We start from the raw sequence: 22,454 nt of genomic DNA, 5'->3' as shown, positions 1-22,454 counted from the left end.
TGAAACGTTTTAACACATAACTGAATTTGTTTATTAAAATAAGAAAATGATGAAAGTTGTCATTTACATTGAGAAGTTAGCAATCGACAGGAAGTTAGCTCAAAGTTAGCCAAATGTCTACTAACAAAAAAACATCAGTGACAGATGTTATTGAAACAGATTCAAACACGTGGATGGATTTTGCTCAGTAACACAAGAAAACAATGAAATTACATGAGTTTAGCCAAAAGTTCATTAAAGAGAGACAGCGCTGAACGCTGAGAGCAGCTTAAAAACAGCAGAATTTACACGTTAGGTAAATCTGATCATAAGTTTTGTTGTCAGACAATATTATTAATAATAATAATAATAATAATAATAATATTAAAATAAATAGAAAACAAGGACGTAAACTGTCTAATTTTGACACTGAACTCGCGTTTGTCTTGTGCTAAAAAGTAAAGAATCACTGGCACCAGGATGTTTATTTAATGAATAGAATCTGTTTTTAATTCTGAAGAATGTAACATGAACCATATTCACACGTTCATGTTTCAGCGAGAACAAAAAAAGGATGTTCTGATGTTTTCAGTCTCTTATTTCAGTCCATGTTTGTGTTTGATGTGAATCAAAGTCTTTTCCAGTGATTTATAACATGTGCGACGACGATGAAGGAAAAAGTCCTGAAAATGTGTAAAAATAAAAAAGTTTTTTTCTGCTTCAACTCAAATAAATCCAGCATTTTTGTGGCAAAAAGAAAAAACTTGCAGTAATTCATTTAAAATGAAACAAAGACGGCCGCCGCTTGTTCTTTAAATAAAGACACGAGAATCTTTAAATCCTCTGGATCTCAAACAGCCTGATGTCCGTGTCGTACCAGATTGGAGGATCCACGTTGCTATGGAAACAGAGAATTGGAGAATTAAAAACAAATAATACACAAGAAAATGGACAAATGTACGTTTCGATGTAATTTTTTTGTCGTACCGCAGATAAATGACTCCCCACATGTACGTGCGGAACCACGCGGCCGTGCCGGCGTTAGCCTGGTACTTCCTGATGAGGATGGGGTGAGGGATCGGCAGGAGGCCGACCAGCGTGCCGTGCTGAAGGAACTTCAGGATTTCTGACTCGTCGGTCAAACCCCTGCAGAGGAAATGATGGAATTATAAAAATAAAATACAAATTCATCTCTGACGAACGTAAACGTCTGCAGATTCAAGGACTGTACGTGCCTGTACGTCACCGTGGTAACTGACTTAGACTTAAAGCCCGCATAGACCGGAAGCTCCAATTAACGCTGCGTTTGTGTGTGTATCTGCGTCATTACTTCGTTTATGAAACCCTAAAGTTTCAGAACAAACAGTTCAGCCACTGCTGAGAAAATAGTGTTTCATTGTTTTCCTGGGCTCTGCGAAGCGGATCGGCACTTCCTTAATTTGATGTCGTCATCAGAATCCTCACCACTCCTCTCACCACCGTAGCGCCTCCTGGTGCGGCACTAGTCCGGGCACATCCGGTTGCGTACATTCAACCGCAGAAGAAGAAGAACTACTCTCGTTGTAGCTGCTGAGATGCAGAGCATCCACCGTGCCAGAGGGGGAGCTGTGTATCTGAGAGCTGGCCTATCTATTACGTCACTTCCAGGTACCTGGCCAATCACAGGACAGTAGGAAAGCTCTCGTTGGCTGGCCAATCACAACACAGTCCACGTTCTGGGGGTGTGGTTTTGGTCTGAAACAGCGCGGCTGACGAGGGCGTCAGTGAGGAGATATTTTGATCGGCTCGTTTGCAGCGATTAGGAGGTTTTTAACCATGAAAACAAGTTAATATATGTAAGTAGACCTCCATAACTAACATATATGTGACCATGAAAACAAGTTAATATATGTAAGTAGACCCCCATAACTAACATATATGTTACCATGAAAACAAGTTAATATATGTAAGTAGACCTCCATAACTAACATATATGTGACCATGAAAACAAGTTAATATATGTAAGTAGACCTCCATAACTAACATATATGTGACCATGAAAACAAGTTAATATATGTAAGTAGACCTCCATAACTAACATATATGTGACCATGAAAACAAGTTAATATATCTAAGTAGACCTCCATAACTAACATATATGTGACCATGAAAACAAGTTAATATATGTAAGTAGACCTCCATAACTCACATATATGTGACCATGAAAACAAGTTAATATATGTAAGTAGACCTCCATAACTAACATATATGTGACTATGAAAACAAGTTAATATATGTAAGTAGACCTCCATAACTAACATATATGTGACCATGAAAACAAGTTAATATATGTAAGTAGACCTCCATAACTAACATATATGTGACCATGAAAACAAGTTAATATATGTAAGTAGACCTCCATAACTAACATATATGTGACTATGAAAACAAGTTAATATATGTAAGTAGACCTCCATGACTAACATATATGTGACTATGAAAACAAGTTAATATATGTAAGTAGACCTCCATAACTAACATATATGTGACCATGAAAACAAGTTAATATATGTAAGTAGACCTCCATAACTAACATATATGTGACCATGAAAACAAGTGAATATATGTAAGTAGACCTCCATAACTAACATATATATGTGACCATGAAAACAAGTTAATACATGTAAGTAGACCTCCATACCTAACATATACGTGACCATGAAAACAAGTTAATATATGTAAGAAGACCTCCATAACTCACATATACGTGACCATGAAAACAAGTTAATATATGTAAGTAGACCTCCATGACTAACATATATGTGACCATGAAAACAAGTTAATATATGTAAGTAGACCTCCATGACTAACATATATGTGACCATGAAAACAAGTTAATATATGTAAGTAGACCTCCATAACTAACATATATGTGACCATGAAAACAAGTTAATATATGTAAGTAGACCTCCATAACTAACATATATGTGACCATGAAAACAAGTTAATATATGTAAATAGACCTCCATAACTAACACATATGTGACCATGAAAACAAGTTAATATATGTAAGTAGACCTCCATGACTAACACATATGTGACCATGAAAACAAGTTAATATATGTAAGTAGACCTCCATAACTAACATATATGTGACCATGAAAACAAGTTAATATATGTAAGTAGACCTCCATAACTAACATATATGTGACCATGAAAACAAGTTAATATATGTAAGTAGACCTCCATAACTAACACATATGTGACCATGAAAACAAGTTAATATATGTAAGTAGACCTCCATGACTAACATATATGTGACCATGAAAACAAGTTAATATATGTAAGTAGACCTCCATGACTAACATATACGTGACCATGAAAACAAGTTAATATATGTAAGTAGACCTCCATAACTAACATATATGTGACCATGAAAACAAGTTAATATATGTAAGTAGACCACATAACTAACATACATGTGACCGTGAAAACAAGTTAATATATGTAAGTAGACCTCCATAACTAACATATATTACATATATTAACTTGTTTTCACGGTCACATATATGTCAGTTATGGAGGTCTACTTACATATATTAACTTGTTTTCATGGTCATATATATGTTAGTTATGGAGGTCTACTTACATATATTAACTTGTTTTCATGGTCACATATGTTAGTTATGGAGGTCTACTTACATATATTAACTTGTTTTCATGGTCACATATATGTTAGTTATGGAGGTCTACTTACATATATTAACTTGTTTTCATGGTCACGTATATGTTAGTTATGGAGATCTACTCACATATATTAACTTGTTTTCATGGTCACATATATGTTAGTTATGGAGGTCTACTTACATATATTAACTTGTTTTCATGGTCACATATGTTAGTTATGGAGGTCTACTTACATATATTAACTTGTTTTCATGGTCACACATATGTTAGTTATGGAGGTCTACTTACATATATTAACTTGTTTTCATGGTCACGTATATGTTAGGTATGGAGGTCTACTTACATGTATTAACTTGTTTTCATGGTCACATATATGTTAGTTATGGAGGTCTACTTACATATATTAACTTGTTTTCATGGTCACATATATGTTAGTTATGGAGGTCTACTTACATATATTAACTTGTTTTCATGGTCACATATATGTTAGTTATGGAGGTCTACTTACATATATTAACTTGTTTTCATGGTTAGACTTTAGACTTCCTTTTATTGTCATTGCACAGAGAACACAGCAGTGAAAACTGGCAACGAAATTACGTTGCTTGGCAAGCAGATAAAAAAACCAACACATAGCATTGACGAGGTAGATTATTGTGTACTGTGAATAGTAAAGAAATAAATAAATGTTTTTGTATTATATATATATATAAAGTGCAAAAATACAACAAAAACAGGAATGAAACCTGTGAGCAGCAAAACAGATAGCAGGTAAATATTGCACAGATCGTGGAACAAATTCCAAATTCCTTATTTGGAATTTAGTAGTCTGATGGCCATCGGAATGTAACTATTTTTGAGTCTGTTTGTTCTGCAGCGGATGCTGCGGAACCTCCTGCCAGACGCCAACAGGGAGAACAGTCCATGGTGGGGGTGGGTGTGGTCGGTGAGGATCTGGTGAGCCCTTGTAAGGCAGCGCTGGTGTGCAATGTCCTAGATGGGTGGGAGTGGAGTCCCAATGATCCTCTCCGCTGATCTCACCACCCTCTGCAGAGACTTCCAGTCGGAGGCCTTGCAGCTCCCAGACCAGACGGAGATGCCACTGGTCAGCAGGCTCTCGATGGTCCCTCTGTAGAAGGTGGAGAGGATGGGAGGGGGGAGAGACACCCTTCTCATCCGTCGCAGGAAGTGTAGGCGCTGCTGGGCTTTCTTCACCAGGGACGTGGTGTGAAGTGACCAGCTGAGGTTGTCTGTGATGTGAACTCCCAGGAACTTGGTACTGCTGACGACCTCCACCGCTGTGCCATTGATGAGAAGTGGTGTGTGGCTGGGACGGGATCTCCTGAAGTCGACGATGATTTCTTTTGTCTTGTCAACATTCAGGAGCAGGTTGTTCACCCTGCACCAGTCCACCAGATGTCGCACTTCCTCTCTGTAGGCCAGTTCGTTGTTGTCCTGAATGAGGCCCACAACTGTTGTGTCGTCCGCATATGTGGTTGGTGTTGTACCTGGGACGACAGTCGTGGGTCATCAGGGTGAACAACAGGGGACTCAGGACGCAGCCCTGTGGGGAACCGGTGCTCAGGGAGATGACATTTGAGGTATTGTTACCCACACGGACAGACTGGGTTCTGTCTGTGAGGAAGTCCAGCAGCCAGTTGCACAGGGGGGTGTTGAGGCCCAGCGGGCCCAGTTTGTGTACCAGGTCCTGGGGGATAATCGTGTTGAATGCTGAGCTGAAGTCCAGAAACAGCATCCGCACGTGGGTGTTCTTATCCTCCAGGTGCTCCAGGCTCAGATGGAGAGCAGTGGAGATGGCGTCCTCAGTGGAGCGGTTAGGTTGGTACGCAAACTGGAGCGGGTCGTATGATGGAGGCAGTATGGAAATGATGTGGTCCTTAACCACCCGCTCGAAGCACTTCATGATGGTCGTTGTTAGTGCAACAGGGCGAAAGTCATTAAGGCATGTGATGGTCGGTTTCTTGGGCACTGGGATGATCATCGCAGACTTAAAGCACGGGGGGACAACAGCCTGGATCAGTGACGTGTTGAAGATGTCTGTGAGCACGCAGGCCAGCTGGTCTGCGCACTCCTTGATCAGCCGTCCTGGGATGTTATCAGGGCCAGATGCTTTCCGTGCGTTAACTTTTCTCAGGGCTCTCCGTACAGCAGTAGTTTCGAGCCTGAGTGCATGTTCATCGAGGTGGGGGGTGGCTTTCCTCGCGGGGGTGTTGTTAAGAGCTTCAAATCTCCCAAAGAAGTTGTTGAGCTCATTGAGGAAGCTGATGTCGTCTCGGCAGGGTGGGGGTGTGGCTTTGTAGTCTGTGACGGTCTTGATGCCCTGCCACAGTTGTCTGGAGTTGCTGGGGTCATGGAAGAAACCTTGGACCTTCTGGCTGTGGGCGCGTTTTGCTGCCTTGATGGCCCGGCTCAGATTGGCCCTCGCTGTTCTGAGTGCCTCCGCTTCACCGGATTTGAAGGCAGCATTACGCTCCCTCAGTCTTGTGCGCACCTCCTTAGTCATCCAAGGTTTCTGGTTGGCCCGTGTGACTATTGTCTTTTCTACTGTGACCTCCTCCATGAACCACTGAATGTAGCCGGTCACAGATGCAGCATACTCCTCCACATCTGTATGTTGACTGTCTGTTGCAGCCTCTCTGAACATGTCCCAGTCAGTGCATTCAAAGCAGTCCTGCAGTGCAGACATAGATCCCTCAGGCCACACTCTCACCTTCCGTCTCACCGTCACATATATGTTAGTTATGGAGGTCTACTTACATATATTAACTTGTTTTCATGGTCACATATATGTTAGTTATGGAGGTCTACTTACATATATTAACTTGTTTTCATGGTCACATATATGTTAGTTATGGAGGTCTACTTACATATATTAACTTGTTTTCATGGTCACATATATGTTAGTTATTGAGGTCTACTTACATATATTAACTTGTTTTCATGGTCACATATATGTTAGTCATGGAGGTCTACTTACATATATTAACTTGTTTTCATGGTCACATATGTGTTAGTTATGGAGGTCTACTTACATATATTAACTTGTTTTCATGGTCACATATATGTTAGTTATGGAGGTCTACTTACATATATTAACTTGTTTTCATGGTCACATATATGTTAGTTATGGAGGTCTACTTACATATATTAACTTGTTTTCATGGTCACATATATGTTAGTTATGGAGGTCTACTTACATATATTAACATATGTGACCATGAAAACAAGTTAATATATGTAAGTAGACCTCCATAACTAACATATATGTGACCATGAAAACAAGTTAATATATGTGAGTAGATCTCCATAACTAACATATACGTGACCATGAAAACAAGTTAATATATGTAAGTAGACCTCCATAACTAACATATATGTGACCATGAAAACAAGTTAATATATGTAAGTAGACCTCCATAACTAACATATGTGACCATGAAAACAAGTTAATATATGTAAGTAGACCTCCATAACTAACATGTATGTGACCATGAAAACAAGTTAATATATGTAAGTAGACCTCCATAACTAACATATATGTGACTATGAAAACAAGTTAATATATGTAAGTAGACCACATAACTAACATATATGTGACCATGAAAACAAGTTAATATATGTAAGTAGACCTCCATAACTAACATATATGTGACCATGAAAACAAGTTAATATATGTAAGTAGATCTCCATAACTAACATATACGTGACCATGAAAACAAGTTAATATATGTAAGTAGACCTCCATAACTAACATATATGTGACTATGAAAACAAGTTAATATATGTAAGTAGACCTCCATAACTAACATATATATGTGACCATGAAAACAAGTTTATATATGTAAGTAGACCTCCATAACTAACATATATGTGACCATGAAAACAAGTTAATATATGTAAGTAGACCTCCATAACTAACATATACGTGACCATGAAAACAAGTTAATATATGTAAGTAGACCTCCATAACTAACATATATGTGACTATGAAAACAAGTTAATATATGTAAGTAGACCTCCATAACTAACATATATATGTGACCATGAAAACAAGTTTATATATGTAAGTAGACCTCCATAACTAACATATATGTGACCATGAAAACAAGTTAATATATGTAAGTAGACCTCCATAACTAACATATGTGTGACCATGAAAACAAGTTAATATATGTAAGTAGACCTCCATAACTAACATATGTGACCATGAAAACAAGTTAATATATGTAAGTAGACCTCCATAACTAACATATATGTGACCATGAAAACAAGTTAATATATGTGAGTAGATCTCCATAACTAACATATACGTGACCATGAAAACAAGTTAATATATGTAAGTAGACCTCCATAACTAACATATATGTGACTATGAAAACAAGTTAATATATGTAAGTAGACCTCCATAACTAACATATATATGTGACCATGAAAACAAGTTTATATATGTAAGTAGACCTCCATAACTAACATATATGTGACCATGAAAACAAGTTAATATATGTAAGTAGACCTCCATAACTAACATATACGTGACCATGAAAACAAGTTAATATATGTAAGTAGACCTCCATAACTAACATATATGTGACTATGAAAACAAGTTAATATATGTAAGTAGACCTCCATAACTAACATATATATGTGACCATGAAAACAAGTTTATATATGTAAGTAGACCTCCATAACTAACATATATGTGACCATGAAACAAGTTAATATATGTAAGTAGACCTCCATAACTAACATATACGTGACCATGAAAACAAGTTAATATATGTAAGTAGACCTCCATAACTAACATATATGTGACCATGAAAACAAGTTAATATATGTAAGTAGACCTCCATAACTAACATATACGTGACCATGAAAACAAGTTAATATATGTAAGTAGACCTCCATAACTAACATATACGTGACCATGAAAACAAGTTAATATATGTAAGTAGACCTCCATAACTCACATATATGTGACCATGAAAACAAGTTAATATATGTAAGTAGACCTCCATAACTAACATATGTGCGACCATGAAAACAAGTTAATATATGTAAGTAGACCTCCATAACTCACATATATGTGACCATGAAAACAAGTTAATATATGTAAGTAGACCTCCATAACTCACATATATGTGACCATGAAAACAAGTTAATATATGTAAGTAGACCTCCATAACTAACATATGTGCGACCATGAAAACAAGTTAATATATGTAAGTAGACCTCCATAACTCACATATATGTGACCATGAAAACAAGTTAATATATGTAAGTAGACCTCCATAACTAACATATATATGTGACCATGAAAACAAGTTAATACATGTAAGTAGACCTCCATACCTAACATATACGTGACCATGAAAACAAGTTAATATATGTAAGTAGACCTCCATAACTCACATATACGTGACCATGAAAACAAGTTAATATATGTAAGTAGACCTCCATAACTAACATATATGTGACCATGAAAACAAGTTAATATATGTAAGTAGACCTCCATAACTAACATATATGTGACCATGAAAACAAGTTAATATATGTAAGTAGACCTCCATAACTAACATATATGTGACCATGAAAACAAGTTAATATATGTAAGTAGACCTCCATGACTAACATATATGTGACCATGAAAACAAGTTAATATATGTAAGTAGACCTCCATAACTAACATATACGTGACCATGAAAACAAGTTAATATATGTAAGTAGACCTCCATAACTAACATATGTGACCATGAAAACAAGTTAATACATGTAAGTAGACCTCCATGACTAACATATACGTGACCATGAAAACAAGTTAATATATGTAAGTAGACCTCCATAACTAACATATACGTGACCATGAAAACAAGTTAATATATGTAAGTAGACCTCCATAACTAACATATATGTGACCATGAAAACAAGTTAATATATGTAAGTAGACCTCCATGACTAACATATATGTGACCATGAAAACAAGTTAATATATGTAAGTAGACCTCCATAACTAACATATATATATGTGACCATGGAAACAAGTTAATATATGTAAGTAGACCTCCATGACTAACATATATGTGACCATGAAAACAAGTTAATATATGTAGGTAGACCTCCATAACTAACATATGTGACCATGAAAACAAGTTAATATATGTAAGTAGACCTCCATAACTAACATATATGTGACCATTAAAACAAGTTAATATATGTAAGTAGACCTCCATAACTAACATATATGTGTGAAACAAGCATTCGATGTCACCTTTAATAAGAGTTTGATTTTAATAATCACCTTCTTCACATGAAGGATCATAATTACTATTCCCATAGAAAAAAAAAGAAAAAAGAAAAAAAAACCTGACAGAAATGAAGAAAATAAGTCTCATTCATTCAGAAAATCTGCAAAAGTGACTGATGAACAGTGATAGGGGGCGACAACAACATGAACATGAGCTTCTGATTAATAAATGATTATTAAATGAGATTTAAATTGGGCACTGACCGTAAACGTCCACTTATATTTCCTATAAAAAAGTCCCCCAGGGACTTATTTCAAATAAATTATTAGAAAAAAAATAAATAAAAAATAAAGAGCATTAGCATGCTAGCACTCTGCTCCACACACACACACACACACACACTTTTCAAACAATTTTTTTTTTGTATACAAAACCAAACATTTGTAATAATTGAATTCCTCACTTGTCGATGCAAATCTTCTCTACTTGAGGCACTAACACCTGCAGCAGCCGCATGATCGTCTGCAGAGGAAGTTTAGCTTTCCACGATGTCACCCAGTTTGAGCTCGCGCTGCACGTCGTCGCTGACGACGACACGCTCGACATCTGACTCCTGCACGACTCTGAGTCTGTGAGACAAACCTGTTTATAAACAAACATAAAAAACCTGTTTATAAACAAACATAAAAACCTGTTCATAAACAAATATAAAAAACTGTTTATAAACAAACGATCGTTTAAAATCAGACAGGTTTAAAAACAGCGACAGTGGTGTCATGGTGTTTGTTGGCCCCGCCCACCTCGGGGTCTCGCTCCGAGTTGGACTCTGTGTCGTTGGCTCCGCCCACTGCGCCGACGTCCACGGCCGCAGAGTGAGGGACGACCACCAGGAGGCCATTCTCGCTCACTTGCGTCTTTTCTGTTATCGTGTCGATTCCTGCGGAAAAAAGACTGAACATGAATTTTCAGGAAAATCTTTGAACAAATAAAGACTAAATGATGAATTAACAGCAAGCTAACTTAGCTTAGCATTGGCAAACAGCTGCTTTCTATTGGTTCATTAAAGTCAGGCCACGAGAAACACACATTTACAGATTTCTGACGAAAATCTTTGAAAACCTGCGATGCTAAACCAGCTACGATTATAACTCAAGCTAGCAAGTGACAATGAGCAAAGAGAGAGAGAGAGAGACAGAGAGAGGGCGGAGCATAAGCTCAGCGAGTAAGTTATTAAATTTATGTCACTTTACTACACTTCTCCTGGAAAAAATGTCTCATTTCAGAAAAAAATTGTTTTTTTTTCTGAATTTAAAAATGAAAAATGAAAAATGAAAAATGAAAAATTAGCATTAGCATTAGCACTAGCATTAGCATTAGCATTAGCATTAGCATTAGCTGTAGCTGTAGCTAAACACAACCATTGACGCCTGAAAACTAAATAAACTTCAGACCTGGCGTTGCTTCTAAACTGGTTTTGAGTTTCCCGGGCTCGGCAGGTTCGGCCGGTCTAGAACCCGGCATGGACTCGTTCTCTGTGGAGCTGCTCCGGCTCATCTTTGACTTCCTGGTTTTCTGCAGCGCCTTCTGAATGGATGTCCCGTCGGACGGCAGGTTGGCGAGATGGTGGAAGACGTTCCTCTTACGGATGACGGCGTAAACCAGGTTGTAGTTTCCTGTTAGTGAAAGGGTGAAGATTTCCAGGTCAGAATCAGAGGAGAGGTTTTATACATCGTAGATGTTTCAATGTTCTCACCGTCAAACTGATACTGGATGAGGTTGTTGAAGACCTCGAGCAGGAAGAAGACCAGGTGATGGTTCTGAGGAGACGAGAACAGGAACCACGGCGTGGAGAAGGCCTCCAGTAGGTGCAGCAGCTTGTTGGCCGCGACCATGGACAAGCTCTTCAGATACGGTGAAACTGTGGGAGGGTGGAGGGAGTCACTGTGAAGTTCATGTGTTCATTATGCATAACGCATGAAACAAGTTACACCTAATTACACGAAACTTGGTGAAAACATATAACAGGTCAAGACCAACAAAAAAGTCAATTGGGACCATGACGCCAACTCAACAGGAAGTCGGCCATTTTGAATTTGGCTTTTAATCTGTGCGTTTTTTGTAAAAGAATGAACTTGTATGAGAACATAAGTCAGACCAACATGAAAAAAACAGCATCAATTGGTTCTGGACACATCGAAGATGAAAAGTTACGAACAGGTCTTGCGAATTCAAAAGGGCGTGGCCACAGCAAACAACAGAATTTTGACACATTTTGACCATTTTGCCACAAAACAGGAAGTGACCTGTAACTCTGCCGTACATCGACAAATCTGCTCTAAACTTCGCACGTGAGGTCAGAGACCCGGCCAGAGGTCATCAAAATCCTGTTTTTTACATGCAGGTGAAACTGTTAAATATACTGTACTTCTCCCGTTCAGCCACCAGAAGGCGGCAGTTCCATACTCACTGTTGACGATGACGGTGAGCAGGCAGTCAAAGAGCGGCTGGAGACGCTGGTGTCCACTGGTAATTATCTTATGGAAGATCTGAACATGAAAATGTCATAAATAATAATTATTTTTATTAGAAAATGCAAGGGTAATATTGAGTTTCTGACATTAATTTCTGACCACGATAAGCAGGTCGGCGTGGTTTCCGCTGAAAACGGGAATGTCCATCGGAACGCGCAGCGTGTACGCTTTGTTCAGGCGGACGCCAAAGTTCCTCTCGCCGCTCAGCAGCAGGAGGACGAAGACGCCGATGTGCATGAGACCAACGCGAGCTGCAGACACAGAAACAGACTTTTAATCAAAGCTGATTTATAATCTTCAAACACAAACGTTCACGTGACTCACACTGATCCGCTCTGGCGTCGTTCAGGTAGAACAGGACAGGAACCAACACGTCCAACACGTCGCTGCTCTTCAACACGAAGAAGAGGAATTTCTTCAAAACAAAAAAAAAAAGTAATTTCACTGAAAAACTTACATTTTTATAAATGAATTCTCTAATGCAAATATAAAAGTATTCTAAAAATGCTAAAATGATTCTTTAGTGAAAACTGTACGGACGCACTTTCTGAATTGGAAAATTGGACCGTGCGTGACGATAGTAGACATTTTTTAACAGTGGGTCATTGGGTCCAAAAAAGTTCAGCCAAAACACCAATGATTGAAATGCTTGACCGGCCACCAGGGGGCGAAAATCACATTAAACATTCAGAGTGAAGTATGTAAACAAATATGATGAAACTCAAAACTGACTAAATATATCAACAGGTTCAATAGCATTACTGTATACTGTGGAAACGGCTCCCAAAGTGTGGGTTGGGACCCGCAGATGGGTCACAGGAGATTTTTTTTGGGCCCCTGAATACATTTTTACCAACCGTTTCTTTGGGATTCATGTTTTAAATGTTTGTTTCTGCTGTAATTTACTCTTTAGTTCCATGAACGCACCTTGTTGAAGTCACAGAACTTCCAGAAGAGGATAAGCAGCTCCTGGTGGAACTGGATCTTCTTCGTGGACCGGGGTAGGTATGTCTGCAGCAGCGGGTTGTTGAGCAGCCGAGCCAGTCCTTTCAGAATAAAGCTGAGGTCCTGACGAACAAAGAGACAAAGACACACTGTGAGACGTGGGAGGACGGGAGTCTGCTCAGGGTTCCGTCTCAGCTTACCTCTTCTCTGTGGATCCTAGAGAGATAGTTCACAAAGAGGTTGTCAGGTCCAACGGACTGAAAACAACAAAAACCGGATCAGTATCAGTGTTTTCATTTAAAGTAACATTTCTAAACTCATGGATTCTGCTTCACCTCCGCCGTGGACACAGCTGCAGTGGCGTCCAGCACCTGGACGGCGGTGCCGGCAGCCGAACCGCCTTCGTGTTCCAGGGTGACGATGAGGATCTGGACCGCCTGCTCCACCAGCTGCTCCCGGTGGTCAGAGAACAGCAGGTGGTTATAGGGGAAGCCGTAGCCGACGGGGTCGTAGGCACAGACCACGTTGAGGAGGGAGGTGAACAGAGGGAGGGCGTGTCTGCGAAGATAAGTGGTCAGGTTTCCACACGGAGAAGTCACGCGTGACGGCGTGTAACGGCCACTAGATCAACGTGTTACCGGTTTTCCATGGAGCAGAAGAAGGAGACCCAGGGGTTGAGGTTTTTGGCGTCAGTGAACGGAGGCAGGTATATGGCCTCAGAGAAACAGGTGAGGAGCAGCTTCAGGAGCTCCGTCCTGAAGAAACACCAGCAAACATCGAAATATCAAACCTGTACCGCCTCAAAGGTCACATTTTATCCAAAATTTTGATTTCCATTTGGACTTGTGGAACCATAAAAACCTGTTCAAGTTCGAAATAACCTTGAAGTGCATCAGACTGTCTGAAGTAACTACTGTGTGGTCCAGCAGATCTGCTTTGACTGCCATCGTGGCCCAATAAGACAGTGATGTTTTGTTGTTCTGCTGTGATGGTTTCAGACTCTAGACTGTAGATCAGTGGTTCCCAAAGACTGGGTCAGGGACCCAAAGATGGGTCGTGGAAGATTATTTCTGGGTCCCCAAACAAAGTTCTTCAGAAATAAAGAAAGTTTCTTCACTTCTTTAGAAGTTCTTCAGAACCCTTTGGATCTCTTTAGAAGTTCTACAGACCCCGAGAGGCCTTCTTCACTTTAGTTCTTTAGAACTGAAGAAAGTTTCTTCAGTTCCTAATAAGTTCTTTAGAAGAATTCAGAAGTTCAGAAGAACTGAAGAAGGCTCTTTGCTGAGAGGTAAAGTATCTTTAAACCTAACTTAACTAAGTCCAGTTTCCAGTGAACTACTGAAGAAAACCTGGACGATGGAGAACCTTCACAGATAAAGAAGGTCCTGCTTGTGTCCACATGAATGTACACATGAAAACATCTACATCGCGTGGATCATATCGTTCATCTGCAAAAGTAAAGACGAGGCTTTAACTAATGAACTAGGCGCCGCCCACAAATCTCACCTGTTCAGGTCATAGACGTAGTTCAGAGGAGGCGACTGAGCGAAGCCGACCCCGGACTCCCAGATGTACTCACAGCTGTCTATGGAGTGGACGTCCTCCACTGTGTCCTGCAGCAGAGACACAAGTGAGGACATGAAGGACATTCTTCATTTTCTTTCCTCGTCATATAAAACAGAGCTGAAACATTTGATCTTAAAACAAGAACATTGTCATTCTAATCTGGCTGTTTTTTCTTTTCTTTTTTTTACAGTGTATGCTCATAATTACATTCACACATGTTGTATATACTGTTCATATATACATATATACTGTATATATAAATATAAACAGTATATATCGATGTAGATGGTGTAGTTTTGTTTTGCTTTGACTCACTAAAGGAACCGTGTTCTCTATGTGTGACAATAATCTGAGTGCGACACCTCAGTGCAGATAAGTTCAGCTTTATGAATAGATTTGACACGAGGGACGTGAAGGACACGGACACACACAAGCATGGACACACACACGGGTGAAGAATGGTGTCAGTATGTGCTGGTGAATGAATAAAATATCTGTTGTTTAATTAAATAGTTTACGGTTGTTTCATTGTTAAAATTAATCAAATCAACCAAAACTATTGATCGCAAAAAACTACGTAACAGAACCAACGTTAAATTCACACGCTCTTCATCGTGTTTATGTGTGAAAATTCTTCAGATATTAACACGTAAACAAAGTTACATCACAACAGTTCAGACTCTTTTATTATTATTACTATTATTATTATTATTCTTATTATTATTGTTATGTTTTTGGCGCCCACTACGGGTTTGACTAAAAAAATGCTTCCTAGCATATGAACTTACTAAAATCCAAACATATTCCCGATGTCTTTTCCTGATCTGGACCAGAAACCCAATTTGTTGGGCCTAAATTCTATTCTATTTTCAACAATATACAATGTACATTTAAGTCTTGATTACAGCACCGCCATGTGGCTGATATTTATTTACAACTTTTAAAACATTGTTATTGCTCGATTAGTTTTTTTAATTAATCAGCTAATTTTTCAAAAAAATTAAAAACTTTACTTTATTAGTATTTAATGACCTATTTCATGTATTTGTATTTAGTTTATACATTATATTTTTATAAATAGTAAACAAATGTGAGATTGGAGAGACAGAACGTTAGTTTTACCGAAGTTTTGTATTATTTGTTATCATTTATGAGTTCTAGTTTATTAGATGGAGAAAAAGTATGGGCCAAAAATTTGACTTCATTTCTCAAAAAATGGCACTGGTCATTAAAATCAATCTTATTGAACCTCAAATATATTTGAGTTTTAAAGAAGGTGCAAAAGTGAAGTGAGAGACTTCTTTAAGAGGCTCAAATCCGCTGTGACGACTAAACAACAACAACAACAGGTGGTGACTTTTCCACCACGTCTTTAAACGTGTTTGCTCAACACGACTCCATCAGCCCAGTTAACAAACACGGCCACGCCTCCGTCTGTCCCTCTGTCCGTCTCCGGCCGAGTCACTCATTAACTGGAGCGACTGCCTGTGACAACGAGGTCGAGTGAAGGAGGTGACGGCCCGCTGCACCACCGCGGGGGCCGAGAAGTAACAGACACTTTAGACAAACAGCAGCAGTTTCACTGTTGTAGCTTCAGGGCTAAAAGAACGTAAACACTAACTTCATGTTTGAAGTGGTTTTTTCACATGGAAAGAAACAGCGAAACACTTTGACATTTTCAGGTCTCGTCTCCAGGTTGTTAAATAGCAAAGTTATGGGATGGAGGCTCAGCTGAGCACACGCAGATGCACATGCTTCAAACACGACAGATCATTCCAGACAAACTTTTTTAAACTGATGAATATTCATCTAAAAGCTGTACATTAAATCCCGGTGTCCCACCAGGTTCAACTGTAGATCCCCTACTTTTAAAAAAAAACAACACTGATGTTGGTTTAGGGCTAAAAACAAAAGACAAATGCTAAGTTCATGTTTGTATTAGCATTGCTAACAGATGCACACGTTTCACATGAGACAAATTCCTGGAGGCGTCCTTCTATTTCTGACAGGCTCCGCCCACACCTCCTCCAAATATTAATCGAAAAGATATACATTAAAACATGGTGTTTCCCAAGGCTCTAATGTAGATCTCCTACTTTTTTTAAACCAACATAGCTGTAGCTTCAGGGCTAAGAAAAATTAATAAAATGTAAATGCACACGTTTCAAATGTGACAAATTTCTTGAGGCAAACTCTACATTTATACAAGGCTCCTCCCACATTTAACACATGTATGTTGGGATTATAATCTCTTTTAAACTGATGAATATTCATATTTTTAAATATATTTAAAAGTTGTAAATTGAATCGTAGTGTTCCCCAAAGCTTTAATGTAGATCCCCTACTATTTTTAAACTGACACCACTGGCATATACAAAGGTAAATGTTAAGATGATATTTGCATTTGCAATGCTAACAGATGCAAACAACAGACGCAAACATATCAAGGCAATTTTTTCCATTTCTGAAAGGCTCCACCCACATTATCACATGTTCAATTGTGTTTAACACCAAATTAATTGAATCGTGGTGTTCCTCAGGGCTCAAATATAGGCCCCCTACCTTTGTAAACCATTTTTTTTATCTGGACAGACACAATGAAAATGTTTTTTTATTATTTTTAGTGTTAAACTCTACATCGCCACGCAGTGGCTGCACCATATGGTGACACCTTCCCCCTCTCTCTAAACTGCTCTGTCATTGGTCTACATAAGTCTCCCTATAAGACCGAAAACCAGAATTTGCTCATGTTTAATTCAAAATGGTCAGTGACGTCAATCGTGTGCCGCCTACTGCAGCTTTAATGACAGAGTGAACTGTGGACTCACCTGGCCACTCCTCTTGTCGCTCTGGACGGTGAAATCTGGACAGAAGAGAAGGTCGGTGACGGCCAGCAGCAGCGACTCAGCCAGAGGCCGAGCTTCAGCGTCCTCGTCCTCGTCCAAATGCTGCAGGACGAGAGACACAAAGCAATTATCGCACGTTAAAATACAGTAAGAGGAGAAGGAAACGGATGGATTTACTGGACACATCCCGTGATCTATGAATCATGAATGAATGAATTTATTAATTGATTAATTAATTCATAAGTTGACGTTAAAACTGAACAGAGTCACAAACAAACCATCAGATTGTTCCTGCTGCTGCAGCTCAGTCACACACTTTAATTACACGACATCCAATCCTACACACACACACACACTCAACACACACACACACACACACACACACACAATATGGGCAGTGTTTAGTCCCCTGCAGACCAGGTAACCAGAGAAGCATCAGGAGGATGAGGAGGGTGATGGTGGTCGGACAGTGACCTCGACAACATCAACAGCTCACACTCTAAAAATCAGAGCATCACTTTAAACCTGAGCTAAAGCTTTAAACCAAAGATTCTCAGAGGTTGTTTTTTTAAGTGTAGTTTTATCTCAGTCTTAGCAGAGACACAAGGAAAAACATGGATTTTCACCACTTAACAAAAGACTCTAAAATCTACGTCAGTTTAAGTCTATGATATCTTTAAGAACGTTTTCCACGTCTTTATCTCACAGTGAGACAGACTTTTCCAACAGGAAACTGAAGTGTGTAAACCACTCACTCTCCCACACCAAACCCCATTGAGAAAACCAGCAATTTTAGCTCGTGGAAACACAGGAGCTGCTGGTCTACTGCTGTCTCGTGTGGTCACTTTGTGTCACTTTGTGTCAATTGACAAAATAAGACATCTGAACTTAGTGATGGAGGCAGCAGTGGATCAACAACTCCTGTGTGTGATGTTAAAATCACTGATTTTCTCCATGGGGTTTGGTGCAGGGAGTGTTCCAAATAAAATCGACACTCACTCAAGTCTACGATATCTTTAAGAACATGTTGACTTTATGTCTTTATCTCACTGCTAGACAGACTTTTCCAACATTCAACAGAATAAGAGCTGTGTTTTTTTCCACTTCCTGTCAGGATGGTACGTACCCGGGCTCTGCCCGCACCGGGAACAGTGGACCAGAAGAATCCTCTCCAGTCTGCGTCCTCGAAGATGTGCGGCAGGATCCGTGTGAGAAGACGAGTGCAGTTGAGGACGACCTGACGTTCTTTGTCTGACGGACATCCTGAGTCTGCGCCCTGGACCAACCTCTCCACTGCCTGAGGACACAAACACACACAGTTGAATCGTGGTGTTCCACAAGGCTCTACTGTAGGCCCCCTACTTTTAAAAGCCGACTTCTGTAACTTCAGGACTAAAACCTGGAAGTGCTGCATCAATGTTTACATTACTTTCTTTTAGGCTCGTTAATGCTCATAAAATTATATCGTGGTGTTCCCCAAGGCTAAAATTTAGGCCCACTACTGTTTTGTTTTACTTTCAAAACAAAACAGTTGTTTTTGTTTTGCAAAAGTTGCAAAGTTTGATATTTTTTGGTGAGTTTGCAGAAATAACCACAACGTTGACGCCCCCTAGCGACCGTAATCGTGTGACACGAAGAAAATCTTTTGGTGACTTTTAATCCGTATCTTGTCGAGGGTAAATCTCTTGTAGAAGTAGTTCATTCAAACACATGTGCAAAATCACCAAAATTGGCCCCAAAAATTGCAATTTGATCCAAAATGGCCGCCTTCCAGTTGTGTTCAAGTGAAAGGCCCAAGAGACTTTTTTTTCTTGATCATATCTTGATAAACGTGTGTAGGTGAATCCGTTTGTTTATTTTAAATGTTGTAGAGGGCGCTGTTGAGCACAGGTTTATCCTGTGACCGACTCAAAAGTCTGCTGTTGTTGACGATTGTTTGTTGACGTTCCGTCGACTCTCAGGACTGTTTTTGTTTGGTAATTTTTGCAAGCACCGTTGCTGTGGTAACACCGTTGTTTTATAGTCACGCGACTATTGTCTGTTTTTTCCACTGATTTCACGTACTGCGGTGATGTGAGGTCAGGTTGATGCCCTCAGACGCGTCGCAATGTGGAAATCATAATCCCACAGATTTAAACACACACACACACAGGGTTAAAGCTGCAGTACGCGAAATCACTGGAAAAAACAGACAATAGTCACGAGATTCATCACCAAACAACCTTCAACGTGTTGTAGACTTGACCTCAGACAGAAATCTGATTTCAGGATTTTTTTGTTTTTGGACATTTTCCTCGTTTTCTGCGTCTAAAAAATAGAGTCCCACAGTTTTAACGTGCGCGACCTTTAACCTTCACTGAGTTTAACACTTAAAGTGTGGGAACAACAAACAGCAGCAGCAGCATTCCTGCTCTTGTCCTGGAAACACTCAACGACTTCCTGCACTGTGTGTGTGTGTGTGTGTGTGTGTGTGTCACCTTGTAGCAGAGGGTTGCCAGGTTGGACGGAGACTCCTCCCTCACGGCTCTAATCTCGGCCGCCGGCACCAGAGCGAAGACATCGTGGACGCTGGTGGACGTCTCGGCCCAGAACTGATCCCAGAACGAGTCGTCTGTGGCTTCCACGGGCTGCGGCGCATGAACACCAGCGATCAATTTCAAAAAATGTTCACAGTTCTCTTCATCACGGTTCCGTGAAACACTCAGAAACATCAAATCACGACATTCCCGGTTTAAAGACGCAGTTTAAAAGGTACAATTTGTGGGGGGTTTTCAAAGATTTTCACATTGAAATTCTTGCTAAAGAGGAACAAGAATAAGATGACGAACAAAAACTATATTTTAATTACCCATGATGCAAAACATCTGCGGTCTGCAGGGGCGTTTCAAGAGATTTTGGAGCATCAGTTTGTTTCCAAATCAACTCCAAACTCAAAAAAATTGCATATTTACTGTAATTAACCACGAAATATGCACAAATAATCATCGACGTAGATCGAGTCGTAGAAAACAGTGAAACTAAAAATATATAACAAAATAATAATACAAACATTTGACTGTTTGTGGTTTATTTTCACAAAATAACATTTAAATATGTTAAATACACACAATATGGCTTTTAAAATAACTTAAATTTGCATTAAACCTGGCAGGTGACTTTAAGGTTTTCTCACATTATTATAAATGTGTGAAAAGAAGCGATGTTTACAGATTTAAAGGGATTTATAAGGGATTTTAGCCGCAGCAGGAAATAAGATCATGATTTTCCTTCATGAGTTCTTAAATCTTCTTTCTTTAACACAGAGAAATGTGTCAACTAATCGAAAATATACAAGAAAATAATAATTAAAAGAATGTTAAGTTAAAAAAAGCCTCCAAACTTTAGTTTTCCTTTGAAAATTCATAATTTTATCCAAGAAAACACATTAAAACAATTCCTTTAGCCAATTAATTCACTGATAACTAACATCAAACTGTAAATATGTTATTTTTTACACTCTTTTAAGTTCTTTAGAGAAACAACAATAACGTAACTGTTTAGTTCCACCTCAAATTCACCTAGTAATTAAAATTAAGTCGTTTAAATGCAAATTTGGCGGAAAAATAAACCACAAACGGTTAAATATTTGTTTATCAGCAGCTTTTTAAAGTGCAAGAAAAATGTAAAAATATGAGGAAATAATAAAAACTTAGAGTGAAAATCGTTCAAAGTGAAAAGATTGTCGTGTTTTTCTCGTGATGAAGCAGAAACTGAAGCTTCAGGTGAAGCAGGTGCTGCCAGCTGGAACTTTTATCTCCACAAACTGAACACGTAATTATCAAAACACTGGAGGATTTTCAAAATAAAACGGGTTTTAAAAACGATAAATGACAGTTTACCTGAGTTTTGGTGGTGAGTTGGATAACAGCTTTCCTGAAGTGCAGTTTAGAGTCGGTGTTTCCCATGTTTGTCCCTCTGTCCCTGTCTGTCCTGTCTGTCCCTGTGTGTCCCTCTCTCTGTGGAACCGCGTCAACACTGATCATCATCTCCTCCACTCACGCTGCGTTCACGGACGCTCGGAAAAAACACCGAGTTTAATGACAAAAAACGACGTGAAATAGTCAGGATTATTCTTAGATACACACTTCATTTGTCTGTTTAGTGTCTAGTTTGGCCAGTAGGCGGCAGGACAGGTGAAAAAAGTCTGACTTTTTGAGAAAAATAAAGACATTTATGATCATATTTCATATAAAATAGAGAAAAAGTTTACATTTATATAGAATTTATGCTGCAAAATGAATCTTTTAATTTAAACGAACAACAACAATAATTTAGATAGAAGATTAAAAAAGATATGAGACATCAAATAACGTTAAATGAAACATTAAAAGAAGGATATAAACAACTACTTTTTAAAGTGTAATAAATTGTAATTTTGTGTGAGTTTATTATTGTCAAAAAACAAGCAAACTCACAAAATAACCCCAGGTGGATTCTGGTCCTAAATCAAATCAGATTAAACAATAAAAACTTAAAATAATGCTAAACTTAATTTAAATTTAAGGAAGGTACTTAAATCACTAATAACATCATGTAAAGAACAGCTTCTAAATATCAAACAAAGACGTTACATTAAAATAATAAAATACGTTTTTTCTGTCATTTTTGTGTAAATTAAA

General features: G+C 38.8%; 1 protein-coding gene across 1 annotated transcript; it reads right to left on the bottom strand.

The window, feature by feature from the left end:
• Window positions 1-637: 637 nt before the first annotated feature.
• On the bottom strand, window positions 638-21,798 carry hid1b (HID1 domain containing b). The gene is made up of 18 exons (XM_058620981.1): window positions 21,675-21,798; window positions 20,274-20,423; window positions 18,923-19,093; window positions 17,779-17,898; window positions 14,891-14,997; window positions 14,023-14,139; window positions 13,720-13,942; window positions 13,585-13,641; window positions 13,367-13,507; window positions 12,764-12,854; window positions 12,539-12,690; window positions 12,376-12,454; window positions 11,662-11,826; window positions 11,360-11,581; window positions 10,709-10,845; window positions 10,372-10,550; window positions 967-1,125; window positions 638-877 (listed from the first exon to the last, which is right to left on the bottom strand). The coding sequence occupies exons 1-18, from the start codon at window positions 21,738-21,740 to the stop codon at window positions 814-816; spliced, it is 2,400 nt and encodes a 799-aa protein (XP_058476964.1). The 5' UTR covers window positions 21,741-21,798; the 3' UTR covers window positions 638-813.
• Between the last annotated feature and the right edge of the window lie 656 nt (window positions 21,799-22,454).

The sequence above is a fragment of the Solea solea genome, chromosome 21 (assembly GCF_958295425.1).
Source record: "Solea solea chromosome 21, fSolSol10.1, whole genome shotgun sequence".
NCBI classification, from domain to species: domain Eukaryota; kingdom Metazoa; phylum Chordata; class Actinopteri; order Pleuronectiformes; family Soleidae; genus Solea; species Solea solea.
The sequence above is the reverse complement of the archived record's forward strand: the minus strand, read 5'-3'. Positions and strand labels throughout refer to the sequence as shown.

Excerpts from the sequence above, each read along its gene's own strand:
- hid1b (XM_058620981.1), bottom strand. The coding sequence starts at position 21,740 with ATGGGAAACACCGACTCTAAACTGCACTTCAGGAAAGCTGTTATCCAA. Across the intron at positions 12,691-12,763 it reads CGACGCCAGAGCGGATCAGT|CTCGCGTTGGTCTCATGCAC; the intron begins GTGAGTCACGTG and ends CTGTGTCTGCAG. Across the intron at positions 1,126-10,371 it reads GAGAAGATTTGCATCGACAA|GGGTTTGACCGACGAGTCAG; the intron begins GTGAGGAATTCA and ends TTTCCTCTGCAG.